The 20000-nt window shown below is 35.5% G+C and overlaps 1 protein-coding gene across 4 annotated transcripts in view; it reads right to left on the bottom strand.

The window, feature by feature from the left end:
• The window catches only part of LOC106882743 (ciliary microtubule-associated protein 2), a 76662-nt gene that overhangs the window by 23464 nt on the left and 33198 nt on the right, over positions 1-20000 (bottom strand). For all 4 annotated transcript variants that reach the window (XM_089341612.1, XM_089341610.1, XM_089341613.1 and 1 more), the window contains exons 5-8: positions 19905-20000; positions 17351-17470; positions 4183-4314; positions 397-561 (exon numbers count right to left, since the gene is read on the bottom strand). The exon at positions 19905-20000 is cut by the window's right edge and continues 27 nt beyond it. In XM_089341612.1, coding sequence (XP_089197738.1) covers positions 397-561; positions 4183-4314; positions 17351-17470; positions 19905-20000 — 513 coding nt within the window. The remainder of the gene's footprint in view (positions 1-396; positions 562-4182; positions 4315-17350; positions 17471-19904) is intronic.

The following is a 20000-nucleotide window of genomic DNA, read 5'->3' on the forward strand; positions in this document are numbered from 1 at the left end:
AAATGTTATTTGTGAAACAGATAAGATCTGGCAACACGGTGGAGCATCCAGCTATAGATCCCTGTCTCAATAGATTTTGTTCCCAACCCTTGCTGGCATGATAAAAGTGACATAAAAATGGTGATGACAATGATGATGTCTATGACAACACCAATGACGACGATGACGAAGACAATGCCAATGATTACAACAACAATGATGATGATGATGATGATGATGATGACGATGATGATGATTGCTGTTATGATGATTATGATAATAATAATTCTTATGATGACACTGATGACAAGACAATAATGATGAAGCTAACAACAGTGCTGCTGCTATTGATGGTGGTGATGATGATGATGATGATGATGATGACCTAATACATACAATATATATATAAATACTCACAACATCTCTAGGATAGTTTCCTGATGTCATGCAAGCTATTCTCTCGTGCAATTGCTTATTCCAGCGCTCACATTTTCCAAACTTGCCTTGTATGTTTTTGCTCGACTCCAGTAATTGATCAATACCTGATTTCATTTCATATTGACCAGGACATGGATAGACTTTCTGGTAAAAAATCAAAAGCTTAAATTCAATCAATGTTTAACTCCTTTAGCATTCAGATTATTCTGCCAAATGTACTGCTTATTTTACTTAAATTGTCTTGAATTAATTATATATATTATCTTATAGCTTTGAAATTTTGATGATGTGATTGTATAGCTTTAGAATGGCATTGTAGGGTTGATGTGAGAGGCCAGATCTGGCTGGTTTGAGCATAAAACAGGTAGAAAATTTGGGCTGAAAATGGACAGTTTAAATGCTAAAGGGTTAAATACTTTAGGTTTAAATCACCCCTGTCCGGTCAAAATATTCTACCCGTTTTATGTTCAAACTGGCCAAATTCAGCTGGATCCACCTCCCTACAATGTCCAAAAATAAATAATGATTTCAGATTTTAGTACAAGGCCAGCAATTTCAGGAGAGGGCTTTAATTGATGACATTAACCTGAGTGCTCAACTGATACTAATTTTATCAACTCTGAAAGACTGAAAGGCAAAGTTGACCTGGTCGGAATTTGAACTCAGAATGTAAAGGCAGATGCAATTCAGCTAAGCATTTTGCCTGGCATGCTAACAACTCTGCCAGCTTGCTGCCTTTGTCTAAAAAAGATGAAAGATAGTCATATCATTAAAATCTCAAAGCTATAGGATAATGCATGCTTAATTCAAAACATCGACCCCAGAGTATGACTGATACTTATTTCATCAACCCCCAAAAGGGACTTCAGTGTAATTTGAACCCAGAACATAAGGAAGGATGAAATGTTGCTAAGAATTTTGTCCAGTGTGTTAACAATTCTGCCAGCTTGCCCCCTGATGATGATGATGATGATGATGATGATGATGATAACTGACTGGAAGTGTTATCATGTACATTGTTTTGTCTTGGTATAAAAGATGGGCTACACCAAATATTCTGCTCAATACCACAGATTTGCTTGTCAATTGTTTGACCATAACCAGTTGAGAATGTCCCTTGGTGGCTGAGGATATGTGCATCTCTGATCACAAGCAGAAGTAGTGGAGGAGCATCATAGACATGTGTTGAAAGGAATTCTTTGGGGTTTGAATAATTCACCTTTGGAAACATGGGTGTTTTGCTCAACATCCTTAAACAAACCTTATTCAGAGACCTTTTGAGCAGGATGGGCTACTCGACCTGAAGAAAATTCTAACTGGGCCCCACCTGTAAGGTCATGTGCTATTTATTTTGATATGAGATCACCATGTTGCATACATATGGTTGTGATGCATGTGCCTGGTGTACACTTGTCACATAGGATGCATGTGCCTGGTGTACCCTTGTCATGATGGGTATATTGGGCTTTGTATATTTGTACCCCAGTGTCACTTTGATGGTGTGTGCTGTTCTCTCAACAACAACAATAATAATAATGGCTTCAAATTTTGGCACAAGGCCTGAAATTTTGGGGTAGGGGGGATAGTTGATTATCTCAACCCCAGTACTTGATTTTAATGGCCCTGAAAGAATGAAAGTCAAAGTTAACCTTGGCAGAATTTGAACTCTGAATGTAAATTCAGAAGAATTATTGCCAAGCATTCTGTCCAATGTGCTAACAATTCTGCCATCTCACCAAATAATAATAAGATCATGAAGGAAAAAAATGCTTTCTAGTTGATGTATCAATACCAGTAGATGACAACGTTTCCCTAAAAGAAATGGGAAACTTTCAAAATACAAAGACCTGGAAATAGAGGTAACTCGAATGTGGAATCTAAAAACAGAAACAATTCCTATCATAGTAGGTGCCTTAGGTATAATAAAAAAATATTCAGACAAATACATAACAAAAACACCAAGACTTACAAATATATATAACATACAGAAAATTGCACTACTGGGTACTGCACACATCCTACGCAAAACACTTTCAATACAGTAACCATAAGAGCACCACAGCAAACCACAGCACATACCCAAGGCACACAGAGCTGTGCTCGGTAGTGAAGTGAAAGCACGTTATAAAAATAAAACTACTGCACAATAATAATAATAATAATAATAATAATAATAATAATACCTCATAAAAGGTAATGGATGAAAGCAGGAAGGCAAAGATCCTCAGAGACTTTGACTTCCAGACAGACAAGGTGTTAGAGCATCAAAGGCCTGATTTAGTAGCCTTTAGGAGGAATGAGCATGAGTGCCTAATAATCGACATGCCAGTGCCAGATCAACATATCATGAAAGAAAGAGAAAAGGTCGACAAATATGGAGACCTGAAAATTGAGATTACCAAGATGGAGGCAGCTGTGAGAATGAAACACAAAGGTTGTCCCTGTTGTCATCGGAATATTAGGACACTTTAGAAATACGCTACAATCTTGGTGTATTGCAGAAAATGGCATTACATGCAACTGCATGCATAGTGTGTAAAGTGCTGTCAATCTGAGGTCTTTGTTGTAACTTGACAGACAGTACAAATCCTATGTACACATGATGTTTTCAACCTACAACATCAAAATGTGGAGGCACGTGGCTTAGTGGTTAGGGTGTCAGTACCATGGTCGTAAGATTGTGGTTTCGATCCCTGGACCGGGCGACGCGTTGTGTTCTTGAGCAAAACACTTCATTTCACGTTACTCCAGTCCACTCAGCTGGCAAAAATGAGTAACGCTGCGATGGACTGGCATCCCGTCCAGCTGGGGAACACATACACCATTGAAACCGGGAAACCGGGCCTATGAGCCTGGCTAGGCTTTAAAAGGGCGCAAACAAACAACATCAAAATATTGGATACTGTGTGACATTTTCAATAATAAATTGTGGTGAATAAAAGAAAAAAGGAAACTAAGGTTATAGATATTGCTATAGCCTGATATGCATGCATAGGTTTAAGTTTATTATTGCTATGTCACAATGATGTAATGCATAAAGAGAGACGTTATTTAGTGTGCACAGGTGACAAAGAGCAGGGAAAGGTGCAAAAATATTAAAAGATGAAATTGGAAGAATATGGGCAACAAAGAGAGTAACTGTTATCCCAGTGGTTGTAGGGGCCTTGAAGGGGACTAACAATCAAGTTTGAGAAATATGTTGGAGGGACTGGAACTGGCATGTGTGTAGAGCATGCTAAAAAAACTACTTCATTGGGGACAATGAGGATTTTGAGATTGGAACTTGGGTGTTAAGTATCTTCCACGATACTTAACATCTAGGTACCAAGTCTTTTAATTTATGGAAAGAGATCCTATGAGACATTGTGAGACCTTTGACAACAGGTTGCTGTCTGCTCTCACAGAATTAACAGGAGCAAGTAAGATTGAGAGCTCTGAGAAGTAAAATATAATAATAATAATAATAATAATAATCATCCTTTCTACTAAAGGCACAAGGCCTGAAATTTTGGGGGAGAGGTTAGCTGATTACATCAACCCCAGTACTCAACTGGTACTTATTTCATCAACCCCAAAAGGATGAAAAACAAAGTCAGCCTAGGCAGAATTTGAACTCAAAACATAAAGGCAGGTGAAATACCACTAAGCATTTCGCCCAGCATACTAATGATTCTGTCAGGTCACTGCCTTTATAATAATAATAATAATGCTAAAAATAGCAACATCAACAACAACAACAACTACAATAATGAAAGCAATACTTACTTTGCCTGTCTGGAGGGCTAGAGTTCGAGGACCAGTGAAGAGCTCATATGGACCACGATTACCAACAACTTTTTGCAAGAGAGAATCAATTCCACTTTTGATTTCATAAGTACCAGGACCTGGGTTCCGATTCTGGACGTAGAAAAATTAAACAGAAAAGAAGAAAAGATCAAAGAAATATTTTATTTTGTGGTAGATAGGTTTGAATTTCATCTTTTTACTTGTTTCGGTCATCTGCGTTCTATTGCAAACCTATGCAAGTTAATGCGTGAAAAACAAAATAGGAATTTTGAAAGAAGTATCTATACAACTAGTTTTTAAACATTGAATGGCTATGGGAGTTCACCAGAATAAAATTGTAAACAAAGGGGTTCACGCAACCAAAAGAATAAATTGGGGGTCTATGGTAGTATATTAAGGGTCCATGTAAAATTTTGCTTTAGATGGGTTTATTGCAAGAAACAGCACAACATCTTCCTCTAATGTTTTAGCATTTAAATCTGTTGTTAAGTATGAAGTAAATTTTTATCTGAGGTTAATTGTATTGAATCATTTTCTTTTGCTTTTGCATTGCTGGATCTTTTTTGGCGTTCTTTTGTCACTGAGCTGCTTTTTTCTTGTTTCAAGTAATTTTAAATTTGATTATTATGATTTTTCTATTCTTAACTCAAAAGCCAAATCCAAAAACAAGTCAGAAGGCAAAAGCCCTTGAATTTACAAGAATATTTTCAAAAGAATTTGTATTGACTCACAATAACCAGTTACACTGCAGACTATGCCACATTGATGTCAAATGTGATAAAAGGCATTGAGTTGCAGAGAATAAGCCAAAAACATTAAAACTATCTAAAAAAGACTACTAAAATTGAACATCTCCCTACCAGATCGTTGAATTTACTGAAAATGATAAATCTTAAGGTTCAATGACAACCAAAGTGTTTGTTGAAGCTGACATTTCTTTGCACAAGCTCACTAATCTAAGTTCAAGAAGTCTCTTTGATTCTATTAATAATCCACTGCCATCTCAATCTATGTACCAAAAATATGTTGATATGCTTAGTGCAAGAGCTGTCTAACTGCAAGAGCTGTCTAACTGATGAAAATGTATTTTTAATTATTGATGAAACTGAAATTGATGACAAAAAAATTGTTAATGTACTTTAATATACTTATTGGTTCAGTTAAAAATCCTCAAAAAAATCCCTTCTTAATAGAATGTTTACGATTCAAATCAGCTTTAACTTTCACAGTCATTGCTCAGATCATAAATGATTTGCTAAAAAGTATAGCAGTTCCAAGAGAAAATTTTCTCCTACTATTGTCTGATGCTGTTTACTATTGTCTGGTGCTGATGGTAGCTATTGGAAAAACATTGCAAGCTATGTGCCCTAAGCTCTTCCATGTAACCTATTTCTCCCACCTACTGCACAACTGTGCTCTAAAAATAAAGGCCTTCTATCCTGCAATCGATTGTCTGATTGCCACCATCAAGGTTGCTGCTGTAAAAAACACCATCCAGAGTAATTCAAAATGGAAAAAAAAGGCATTGGAGATGTGATGCATACCCTGCATGCAGAATTTTTTCGCAAATTACAGTGTGGTTTATAATGTGTTGTTTACCCATGCTTTCTAATTCAATTGAATTATGCTTTGTAAGTGTTTGACTAAACTTGCTTGATAGGAAATTTGTAAGTTGATTTAATGAAAATGTTTTTTTTAAGTATCACCATTATAAGTACTTATACTTTGGTGAAATCAAGGAATCAACTTCATCACTGTATGCACATGCATGCGCGTGCACACACACACACAGAGTCACATATCTATGTATGTTTTTATGTATGTTTGAAAATAAACAAACCAAATTTTCATCATTTCGAGCCACTCACCCAATGAGTATTTCTGCCAAATTTGGTAAAAATCCCTTCAGGCGTTTCCCAGTGATTTTGCAAACATACAGACAAACAGACAGAGACAAGCGATTACAATACCCTGCTTTTGCTTACACGTGCAGGGTAACAATTGGATACCTGTTTCAGCCATTTGTGACCAGATGGGGCAGCTGGTTGGATGCCTGAAATTACTATGCCAAGAACCTTGCAGGAGTTACCAAAATTGCAGAGAATTTCAAGGATGAAGGCATTTTAGTGCAGAGACATCAGGACTAATCCCACCCAAGTCTGTTCGAACTATCTGCAGTTGAAAGAGCTGATTTTGAAAGTTGAGTCAACAACCTTCAACATTTACGATGCTCACAAAAACCTCAAACAACTGAAATTCAATGAAGACCCATGTTGCACCATGAATTACATTGATTTCAGATCCTATAAAAAACAAATCAATTCAATAATTCAGCTAATGAACCCCAAAGCTTCAGAATATGCAGATCTGATACAAAGCAAAGTGACATTAGTTGCTGTTTTTCAATGCTGGGAAAAATCTTTGCAAAAGACAGGAACCTTTTGCCTACAAATATAAAGCATTATATCATATTGTACTCTAGTAAATTCCCACGGTGGTTATTTTCAAAAATTGTTTTGATAATATTCGTATATCTTCAAGTAATCAGAACTAGAGTAAACTCCCTAATTTATTGATAATGATAAAGTTGAAATGAGGCTAAAATCTCTGAATAAAATTAGAAAATGAGGTTAAAAATGTATGAAAATGAGGTTAAAATCAAGCAATTTTTTGTTTAAAATATTGCCCAAGTAATAAGTCAATAAACTAATTGAGAACAGAAAGTTCCAAATGTTTTACAACTTGCTAATCACAGAAAGTATGATTTTGGGTCAACCACAAGTGCCCGCCGCCACCACCACCACCACCACCGCCGCCGCCCAATAACACTGTTCTGGGTTCAGTCTCACTGTGTGACACCTTGGGCAAGTGTCAACGACTGCAGCCTCACACCAGCCAAAACTTTGTGAGTGGATTTGGTAGATGGAAACTGAAAGAAGTCCATCACATATATATTATATATATGTGGAGGTGCAGGAGTGGCTGTGTGGTAAGTAGTTTGCTTACCAACCACATAGTTCCGGGTTCAGTCCCACTGCGTGGCACCTTGGGCAAGTGTCTTCTACTATAGCCTCGGGCCAACCAAAGCCTTGTGAGTGGATTTGGTAGACGGAAAATGAAAGAAGCCCATCGTATATATGTATATGTATATATATATGTGTGTGTGTGAGTTTGTCCCTCCAATGTCGCTTGACAACCAGTGCTGGTGTGTTTACGTCCCCGTAATTTAGCGATTCGGCAAAAGAGACCGATAGAATAAGTACTCGACTTACAAAGAATAAGTCATGGGGTCGATTTGCTCAACTAAAGGTTTTGCTCCAGCATGGCCACAGTCAAATGACTGAAACAAGTAAAAGAGTAAAAGAGTATATATATAAGATATGAGGAATTTAGGTCAAGGAGACTCAAACTAATAGGTATGCGTTCTGAGTGCTCAAATAGGTGTGCCATCAAAATTTCAGTTAGAACACAAGTTGAAGTTGTGGTTGTGTGATTATCATGTTCAAAATGGTCAATAGGCAACATCCCGTTGAGTCAGTAAGTATAGGTTAAAGTAGTATGGAAAGGCAAACAATTAGTCAAGGCAGGACAAGTATGTTTTAGATTAATTCAATCTAAAATTTAGTTACATCACAATTGGTAAAAATAGTACAAAATGATACAGCTGTTTCTGGGATGTTCCAACAATTGGAGCCTCATATAAAATGAAGACTCTATAAGTTGGGTATTCCATCATTGGAGAAGTATAGGTGGAAAGAATGCTCCTCATCAATGATATTTGTTGTGGTTCATAATGTCCAGGAGGGTAGGAGGGTCCAATTAAATCCAGTTGGATCAGGTCTTTTTTAGGTAAATACATGATCAGAAAGAGTGGTTAAGTGGTACAGTAAGGTGAGAAGAGAGACTAAATTGTTATGCAGTACTCCATATTGAGGGAAAATGAAACTGAATGCTGGTAGATCCAGGATTGTGCATGGAATAAAGATGCATTCTGGAGAGAGCAAAGAGAAAAAGGTAAGAGGTATGTGGCTGTGTGGTAAGAAGTTTGCTTCTCAACCACATGGTTCTGGGTCCAGTCCTACTTCATGACCCCTTGAGCAAGTGTCTTCTACTATAGCATAGGGCTGACCAAAGCCTTGTGAGTGGATTCAGTAGACGGAAACTGAAAGAAGTCCATCGTATATATATATATATATATATATATATATACCCTTCAATATACTGAATAATATACATGCAATGCATACCTCTTACCTTTGTCTTGCAAGTTACTTGTGACCCTGCCGGTGCTGGTGCCTCTTAAAAAGCACTTAGTCTACTCTGCAGGGTGTTTGGTGTTAGGACGGGCATCCAGCTGTAAAAACCATGCTAAAACAGACAGTGAAACATGGTGCAGGTTTCTGTCTAGCCAGCTCCTGTCAAACCGTCCGACCCATGCCAGCATAGAAAGGGAATGTTAAATGGTGATGATGCTGAAGATATATATAGGCATAGGCATGGCTGCATGATAGGGAGCTTGCTTCCCTACCACATGGTTCTGGGTTCAGTCCCATTGTGTGGTACCTTCGGCAAGTGTTTTCTTCAATAGCCTTGGGCTAACCAAAGCCTTGAGAGTGGACAGAAACTGAAAGAAACCCATAATGTATATATATGTATATATATTTACATGTGTGTGTTTTTGTGTCTGTGTTTGTTCCCCTACCATTGCTTGACAATTGATGTTGGTGTGTGTATGTCCCCGTAACTTAGTGGTTTGGCAAAAGTTACTGATAGAATAAGTACTAGGCTTACAAAACATAAGTCTTGGGGTTGATTTATTTGACTAAAATACCCTTTAAGGTGGTGCTCCAACATGACCACAGTCAAATAACTGAAACAAGTAAAAGAATAAAAGAATATATTTGTCTTGTGTCCTCGGTAAGACTCTAAACTCCATCCAGTAGTGGGGCCCAGGTATGGTTATTGCAGGGTTTTGAGGAGTGTGGAACTACTTTTTAACCATTGTTATTCCTAAATCTCTTCTGACCTGGAGTAGTAGCACCTGTTAGGTTCCCAGCTGTGGGTTAACTGATATGTGAACCACTGAGCCACTGGGAGTGCAGGATCCCTTGTTTGTGTTAGAACTTCCAGCTAGGAGATGGTAAAAATGTATAAAAAAAAAAAACCCTTTTGGTTCCCTGTTTTCATAGCTGGTTTCATGGTAAAGTGTGTTCAGTGTTGTGCAACACTTTACACATGCAAAATAAATTCATGCACAGGAACTCCTTGGACTCTTGGAACATTTGCATGTGCTTACTGGGTTTAGGAAGTGGTCTTACTTGGTCAAGAGTTGGTTTCCATCATCTATCTATCTATCTATTCCTCTCTCTCTCTCTCTCCCTCTTGACTGAACACTATTCAATTTTTTTTCTCTGTGTTTTTCTCCTTGTCTCCGTATTCTTTCTGTTGAAGAGCGTAGCTCGAAACGTCAAAGACTTTCCGTATTCCCGAGCGTCATACTAATATATACTTTTGTTATTTACACCACCTGTCCTCGTCTGTTGTTATTATTTGTATATTCTCCCATATATATATATATATATATATATATATATATATATATATTTATACCAGGGATGTGCTGTCTAGGTAGGTAAGGTAGGCAGTGCCTACCTTGGATAAAATAGATCAATAGCAATATTTTCCTTTCATGGCAAAATATGGACCTAATTCAATAAAATCGTGAAGGTTACTCTGATTATTATGTATAAAATGCAAAATATATTTTTTTATAGATTAGATAGGCATAATTCATCCTTGCTTTTCAATCTCAGTATCTAAGCTACACATAATAATGCTGTAGTACACTCCTACAACATTTTCATTACATGCTATAAAGACAGAAGTAAATCTGCCTACAACTCAGTCGTGCGCCTTTGTTTTGCTTGTTTTATTGCGTGTTTTACTACATAAAGGTCACCAACTGCCTACCCTGAGCAATTACTGATGACACGTGCCTGATATAATACATACATACATACATACATACATACATACATATATATATATATATATGTATATATGTATGTATATATATATATATATATATATATATATATATATATATATATATATATATATATATATATATATATATATATATGTATATATATATATATGTATATATATATATATATGTATATATATATATATATATATATATATATATATATATATGTATATATATATATATATATATATATATATATATATATATGTATATATATATATATATATATATATGTATATATATATATATATATATGTATATATATATATATGTATATATATATATATATATATATATATATATATATATATATATATATATATATATATATATATGTATATATATATATATGTATATATATATATATATGTATATATATATATATGTATATATATATATATATGTGTGTATATATATATATATGTATATATATATATATATATATATATATATATATATATATATATATATATATATGTAGTTCAAATTTACAGAAAACAAACGACAAGCAGGTGAAGGAAGAACAAGCAGGTGTAGTTGTTTAACACTTGGGAAGAATGGAAAAGTCTTCAACAATTTGAGCCTACACTCTTCGACAGAAAGGATTAAGAGGGAAAAAACAGAGGGGAAATGGAAAAAAAACGGAAAGAGAAAAAAAACATGTAGGGATTAATGGTTCAACATGATGAAATGGTTAGAAGAAAGAGGCTGAGTGTAAAAGAGATAATAACTGTGACCTAGCTGAACTAGGCTGCACAGGTACATGTGAGTATGCGAGAATGGTGTATGTGTGTGTGTGTGTGTGCATGCAAATGCATGTACCTGTATGTGTGTATGGGAGCGTATGTATGTATGTGTACAAGTAACCTATATATACATATATACATATAAATATATATATGTATGTGTGTATATATATATATATATATATATATATATACATACATACATACATATATATATATATTTATACATATACATATACAAGTTGATGAGTACCACATATTCTCCTCCATTTTCTAAGTTGGTATATATATATATATATATATATATATATATATATATATATTTAAATAGAGCAATAAGAAAATGGAAGGGATTAATAGGTGGTATTGATCAACTTATAGACATTATATTATGTCAATTTATTTATTTACTAAAAGGACAATTATAACAACATACATACATATATGACATATTATGCCTTACATATATAATATATAAAATATAAAATATCAGTAATTACTAAAATATAACATAGCAAATAGCAATAGAGATTGGTTGGGATAATATCTTACAGCTGTTTCAGCCAAGAGGCAAAAATACCTCATTCTGCCTTTATCCCTCCAGTGGACTGAAGTAGATGAAATTGAAGTACTTGGGTGTTTCTCTAGGCTTCGTTAGAGATTTTAGAAAGTACATAAGGCTAAGTTATAAATATAAATACACACATATATACATACTTTTAATATATTTACATATATATTTACATAAATGTTTGTCTAAGAGAAGAAAAGTTTTCCCAAATCTGAGTGTATTCAAGTGTGTTAAATATGACTATACAAATATATTTCATTCAACACAGCTTCATGTGATACTTTTACTCATTATGTCAGGAAACAGCAATTATGGAAATTAGGTCACAAACATGTCCGGGATAACAAGGCATGGCTGTGTGATAAGAAGCTTGCTTCCCAACCACATGGTTCTGCTTCAGTCTCACAGCATGACACTTTGGGCAAGTGTCTTCTACTATAGCCTCAGGCTGACCAAGACCTTGTGAGTGGATTTAGTAGATAGTAACTGAAAGAAGCCCTTTGTGTATATATATATAGCTGCTTTCCTTATTTTATATATATTCTTTTATTCTTTTATTTGTTTCAGTCATTTGACTGAGGCCATGCTGGAGCACTGCCTTTAGTCAGACAAATCTACCCCCAGGACTTATTCCTTGTAAGCCTAGTACTTATTCTATTGGTCTTTTTTGCCGAACAGCTAAGTTATGGGGACATAAACACACCAACATTGGTTGTCAAGCAATGGTGGTGGTGGTGGGGGGGACAAACACAGAGACACGAATACACACACACACACACACACACATATATGACAGGCTTCTTTCAGTTTCCCTCTACCAAATCTACTCACAAGGCTTTGGTCAGCCTGAGGCTATAGCAGAAGACACTTGCCCAAGGTGCCATGCAGTGAGACTGAACCTGGAACCATGTAGCTGGTAAGGAAGCTTCTTACTACACAGCCACTCCTGCATATATATATATATATATTTTTTCTTTTTTTTTTCCAGATTTGTGTAAATATGTATAGAATAATATATCAGTTCAATAAAGTTACAATATGGTCTGGTTGTTGTCATGTTTTTTATTATTGTATTAAAAAATGTTTTTTACAATGTTGAAGTGTGTTTAACATTAACAAAAATATTTAGTAATGTTTATAAAGTTCAATTAGCGCTTTCATACGTTCGCAGTATTCATCAGATTTCAAAATGTATTTAACTCACAGTTGAGTTCTTGACAACTGTAGTAAAATGACTGACTGCTTTTTTGTACCTTTTAGAAGGTTCCAACAAGCTGAAATTTTGGAATACAGTTTTGACCAATCAGCATGCTTCTTAAATGTCATGGTTTGCCAGGCACACAGATATTACTGGCATAGATCCTGCCTTTATTTTAACCAATTAGCTTGCAGTTTACATGTAATGGTTTTATGAGTGAGCAAACTTAGTTGGTTTCAATCATTTTTTTTTTTTCAATTGGTGGGAGTCTTCTGTAATTTGTTTATATTCATATGTTAAAGATATTTTTTAATCCACATCATTAACTGGCTGTTATATTATTGTTGTTATTTCTGTTCAGAACAGGTTTGAACATTTTAATAAAATGTTTTTCTTTTATCTTTCTTCAAACCTCACTTGTGTTATGTAGTTTGTGGAAAGGAAAAGTTAAAAACATTTTCTGACCACATGTCTCTATACGTTCACTTAATGGAATTTGGCGAACATTTGTGTTCTGAATTTGTTGTCTCTGGACTCGTGGGCGTTCCGATAATATATTCCCTGTCTTGCCTATATATGATTCCTTGCAATTTGGGCATTTAATGCAGTAGATCAAATTTCTGCTTTTACAGTTCATATCTGCATTTGTGAAAATCTGTCCATTTTTTGTTCTAATGGATCTACCCGTATGCATGTATTGACATGTTTCACATCTGTTATCATTACACTTGGATACTGTGAATGTTTTATCGTGTCTGTTCATGTTGAATTTTTAATTATCATTATGTCAAGAAATTGTAATTGTGTGTTGCTCATTTCTCTTGTGAATTTGAGACTAGGATATAGATTGTTGGGGAGGGTGCTGAATTCTTCCAGTTTTTCTAGGGATTTGGTCCAAATTGGGAAACAACTATCGAGGTATCTTTTCCATGTGTCCTCTATATGTCCTCTAAAGATCATGCTGTAGCTTTCTTCAAATTTTTTATATAGGTTTTGTACCGAGTATCCCAATATTGAGTTCGTGAAAACTGGAGCAAATTGCGTCCCCATTGATGTGCCTCAAATTTGGAGATAGTTTTTTTCCAATCAAAAGGAATTGAAACTTTATTCAGTTGATATATATATATATATATATATATATATATATATATATATATATATATATATATATATATATATATATATATATTTATTTATATTAGGGCATTACTATAAAATAATGCCTCAAAAGGGTTCATCCTATTATTGAATTTAAAAATATATATATATATATATATATATATATATATATATATATGTATGTATGTATGTATAAGAAATGATATAGAGATGGGAGATGGAATATATGAGAAACTTTATAGCTCACAACGATCCTTTTGATGCATCTTGCTCTGATCCCTTGTGAGTAGGATACTGTACAACTGCTTGTGGTGCATCCCTCAATGTAGATGCATCTCCTCAGGTGATGTTATAAGGGGTCTCTCATTGATTAAACTCTGTTTTGATTAGTTTTAATACAACATGTTGTTAGTGACAGTATGTTTAAGCCATTATTTAATGAGATACCTCTTATAATATCATCCGAAGAGATTTGTCTGCACCAAGGGACACACCACAACCAGTTGTACAGTATCTCATTTGCAAGATGCATCATAACGGTCGCTGTGAATAATAAAATTTCTTGTATATTCCATTTTCCATCTCTCTCTCTCTCTCTCTCTCTCTCTCTCTCTCTATATATATATATATATATATATATATATATATATATATATATATATAGGCACAAGCATGGCCATGTGGTAAGAAGCTTGCTTCCTAACCACATGGTTCCAGGCTCAGTCCCATGGCATAGCACCTTGGGTAAGTGTCTTTTACTATAGCCTTGGGCCAACCAAAGCCTTGTGAATGGATTTGGTAGATGGAAACTGAAAGAAGCCTGCTATATATATATATATATATATATATATATATATATATATATATATATATATGTATGTATATGCATTTGTGTGTGTGTGTGTGTGTGTGTCTTTGTACCTGTGTTTGTCCCTCTATCATTGCTTGACAGCTGATGGTGTTATGCTTATGCCTCTGTAACTTAGCTGTTTGTCAAAAGTTACTGATAGAATAAGGACTAGGCTAACAAAGAATAAGTCCTGAGGTTGATTTCTTTGACTAAAAATCCCTTTAAAGCAGTGCTCCAGCATGGCTGCAGTCAAATGTCAGAAACGTGTAAAAGAATAAAAGTATATATATATTATCCATGCGTGTGTGTGTCTTTGTGTCTGTGTTTGTACACTTGCCAACCAGTGCTGGTATGTTTATATCCCTGTAACCTAGCAGTCTGGCAAAAAAACTGATAGAAATAGTGCCAGAGTTTTAAAAAAATTAGTACTGGTGTCAATACATTCAACTAAAAATTCTTTAAGGTGCTGCTCCAGCTTGTCTGCAGTTTTATGACTGCAACAAGTAAAAGAAAAAAAAATGAAAGATTCCAAAGTTGACACCTTCTTTACTTGATACTGGAGTGGGTCAAATATTTTAAGATTTAATTTTTAGGGTCACTTCACATTAAAATGTGAACATGGCACATGCATGGCTATGTGGTAAGAAGTTTGCTTCTCAACTACATAATTGTTCTGGGTTCAGTCCCTCTGCCTGGCACCTTAGGCAAGTGTTTTCTACAAAAAGCCTTGGGTTGAGCAAAGTCTTGTGAGTGGAATTGGTGGATGGAAACTGAAAGAAGCCCATTGTATATATACGTGCATGTGTGTGTGTGTGTGTGTTTGTGTATGTCTGTGTGTCTTCCGTCACTGCTTGACAATTGGTATTGGTGTGTTTGCTTCCCAGTAACTTAGTGGTTCACCAAAAGGAACTGATACCAGTAAGGCTTAAAAAATACAAGTATTAGGGTTGATTTGTTTGACTAAAATTCTTCAAGGCAGTGCCCCAGTCTGATAGCTGAAACAAGTAAAATAATAAAAGAACAAAAGAATGGCTGAAATACTGGTGAAGACAAAGGCTAGATTCAAACAGATACACTGTGGGTCCTCTGTGTGTACATCTGGGGTACAGATTTGCATTGGACTGACGCCCTTGACATTTTATGCCTGTATATCTGGATTGGTTGGTGGGGGGCGTGTTGGATTGTCCCACTGAACATCCTGAGATAGGGTGGAGGTGCTGGACTGACATGCTGGACATTCTATCTCTGTGAGGTAATATTTATTCTCATTTAAACCTGGATGTTCTGTTAGAACAAACTATACTGCAGTAGATACCACGAGAGAAACTCTCATTCTGACTTTTGGTGCTGGGGAGATGAATCCCCAAGAACTCCAGTGCCAAGACAACCAAATCATGTGATTTTGACCTTCCTTGGTCTTGTCAAAGATGGATGCTCAACCATTAGAGATAGTAGAGTCTCATCTCCCTCCCAGCGATATACAGAATAACAGTGCCAGCAGATTCCCACTAGCGATGTAAACAAGAATGTATTTTGCACCAAAAGTCTATAAGAGAGTTTCTCTCATGGTAACCACAGAAGTATAGTTTGTTCTAATAGAACATCCATGTTTAAGTGGGGATAAATATTACCTCTTGGTATTAATGCTGCCTCTGTCGCTAATATATATCCTATCTCTATATCTAAGGGTAGCCTGACACCTTAACATTTATACTAAGCACAGGTAACCTTTTTCTAAGAAGTGGGCCACATGAGACATGATTCATCAACAGTGTGGATGGGGAGGGATGCATTCCTAAAAAATTTCATGGTAATTTTTCATTGGCATAACAGTTAGAAAGTCCCACAAATGACAGTTTACTTTTGACTGATTTAAATCTTGAAATATGTGGTCCTTTCCAGCATTGATGAGGAAGTATGTCAACCATGGTATAAGGGTCTGTGTTGAACCAAACTTTTCCACATCATCATCATCACTTAACATCTGTTTTCTATGCTAGCATGGGTTGGACAGAATGACCCAAGCTGGTTAGCTGGAGAGCTGCACCAGGTTCCAATTTGTTTTGACATGGTTTCTACAGCTGGATGCTCTTCCTAATGCCAACCACCTTACAGAGTATGCTGGGTGCATTTTACATGCTACCAGCATGGGTGCATGCAGATAAAACTGACACAAGTGCATTTTATGTGGCACAAGCATGAATGCATTTTACATAGCACTGTCACAAGTGTATTTTACATGGCACTGGCACGAGTGCATTTTATGTGGCACCAGCATGTGCAGTGTTTTCATATTTTGGGGTGAGAGTGGGGAATGTTGGCCTGACCCTCTGAGTATCCTGTATCTGTGTATCTGGGGTGAGTGGTTTGCTGAACTGGCACACGAGAAATTTTGACATTTAGTTTCGGGGTGTTTTCTTTTGGTGTTTGGTTGGTTAATAGAAATTTGATTAATCAAAGCTGAGTGGGGTGTAGAAGTACGCAATGCCAGCTATGATTAAACTCTTTGTTGCTGTAAATCCTCACTTCCACCGACAATGAAGTCATTGTGAAAACCATAATTCAAATGCCAGCACTCAGTTATTTTACAGAGACAAAAAAAAAAAGTACTAACAAATTTTGTTTCTTTTCTTGGAATCCGGGCATCAATTATTCCAACGACTCCATATGATTTTTTGTTTATGTCTTCAAATACAGCCTTTCCTGGTTTATATGTTCCTGGTCCTGGAGTATTCTGGAAATATATAAATAAACAAATAAATAAATAAGTAAATAAAGAAAGACAGACAGACAGACAGACAGATAAGATTTAATGTGAGATGAAAGTGGAGGAAAATTATCCTGATTTTTCTCCTTAATCATATAAATTCTTTGAAACTTGCAGATGTTATAGAGAGGCTAAGGTATTGATCATCTTACAGATGGCAGGAACTCTCAGATAAAAATCTAGTTAAGTGGATGCCTTTCACTGATTCTATGGCAAGGAAAAGACTTGAACTTTTCTTGTACAGGTGCCATGATAAAATGGATCCAATGCAAGACTTTAAAGGTAGTCAGTGAAAGGAATGGTATCCAGCTGTAGAAAACAAGCCAAAATAAACTATAGTGAAATGTAGAGCCTCCACCACATTTAGAAGGCCAGTAACTCCAAATAAGAGCTGTTTTGGACTGTGCTGATTCATCTAACACAGTGTTTCTCAACATTTTATACTTATGGACTCCTCTGATTACTATTCTGTTCTGGGGAACCCCCATAGCTATTTGATATCTGAAAACTAGTTTTATAGATGCTTCTTTCGAAATTCCTGTTTTGTTCATCACACATTCTACTTGTGTAGGATGAACTATGGTAAAATGTCAGGGAAAGAAAGAAACCATGCTGTTTCTTGAAATTAATAAATCTAAAGCAGAATTTTTTCCTACACTTATAAAATGTTACTGTGGACCCAGTTTACTATTATGCTGGTGTGGATCCCCCCAAAAGCTTGTTTGCCCCCTCCCCACAAGAGTCTTATGGACCCTGGCTGAGAACTACTGACATAACATATGGAAACCAGACATACAACAATGATGGTTATGAGAGGTCAAGAAGTTCATTTTACAACCATGAGGACTTTGATTCAAGTCCAGTGTGGAGCATCTTTTGTTAAAGACATTTACCATAACTATGTATATATCAGGTTGAATAAAAAGTAAGCAATGTTTTGAACCATAAAGAATTTGTACGGGATTTTTGCAGAGTTTCGAATTTTTTAAAACATTTTTTGCAATTATCTAATAATACAAACATAGACTTGCCCAAATGCATCAATAAATTAATATTGATATTTTTTTCACCGTTGTTAAAATCATCTGAAATGAAACTTGTCGAAGCATGATATTTGAGCAATTTTGCTATTCAACTTAGAAAAAGGGTGCAAAGCAGCTGAAACTGCTCACGATATCAACAAAATGTTTGATGAGGAAATGACTAGTGAGTGATCAGCTCAAAAAGGGTTTAAATGATTTTGCAGTGGGGACCTGAGCCTTGAAGTTCGTGAGCGTAGTGGACGCCCATCTGTCATTGGTGATAGTCAGTTAAACACTGTCATTGAGAAAGATCCATGTAAAACCACTTGAAAACTAGCAAAAGAACTTCAAGTTAGCCAGAAAACTGCCAGCAACCATTTGCATGCGATCAGAAAATCAAAAAAGCTCAACAAATAGGTACCACACAATTTGAATGAAAATTAGAAAATGCGCAGATATGAAATTTGCTCATTGCTTCTTCTCTGTAACCAGACTAATCCATTTCTTGACTGTGTTGTAGCTTGCAATGACAAGTGGATTCTGTACAATGATAAAAAAAAAAGTTCTTCACAGTAGTTGGACCAAAATAAAGCACCGAAAACTTTCCCTAAATCCAAGCTCTTCAAAAGGATGGGTATGGTGACTGTTTGGTGGTATACTGCTGGACTCATCCACTTTAACTTCTTAAAGCCCAGAAAAACCATTAATGCAGAAAGAAGCTCTAACAATCATTTTTGCCATGAAGAAATTTCAGAGATTTTTTCACAGTAGAAATGTTTAGGCTACAAACTGATCACTGACCATTATTATCAATTTTTGGTTAAAAAAAAACAAACATAAATTCCTACTCATACAGCAAATAGGTTACAATGCTGGGGTACAATATTGCACTGTCCCATATAGGACGCCACACTTGGTTAGCAATTATGTATGTATGTATGTATGTATGTATGTATGCATGTGCATATGCACGCACACACAAACACAGAATGAAGCTACTATATATTCTATGTTTACAAATAACTATGCAAATACTATATGTTTGTCTTTGTATATATGTGCTTATGTGTGTTGTGTGTACATCCATGTCTCTGTTAACTCAGTCACTAGATGAATGCAGATTGATAATCTCAGCCTGATAATTAGTTACAGTGTGCATAGCTAGTTGCATAACTATTACATTAAAAACTTCAGCTAGATAAGAAACATATGTAGTGTACATTTTACCTGACATAAGTTCTGGAATCAATACACTCAAAGTTAAAAAAGAGAGACAAGGAGAAAGCAAGACATATACATTAGGAGCCAGGTCCTTTACGCCACAACCATCATCATAATGTCTTCTTGTGTCATAGGATCAATATAAAACTAAATCTTACCTGTGTTGATGGTTTGAACCTACTCTCACTGGAATGACATATACCATAGATACTGGATGGTTTTGCTGCCAAAATGTTAATGAAATCTTTTGGACT

Source organism: Octopus bimaculoides, chromosome 25, assembly GCF_046866305.1.
Source record: "Octopus bimaculoides isolate indiv1 chromosome 25, ASM4686630v1, whole genome shotgun sequence".
Lineage (NCBI taxonomy): Eukaryota > Metazoa > Mollusca > Cephalopoda > Octopoda > Octopodidae > Octopus > Octopus bimaculoides.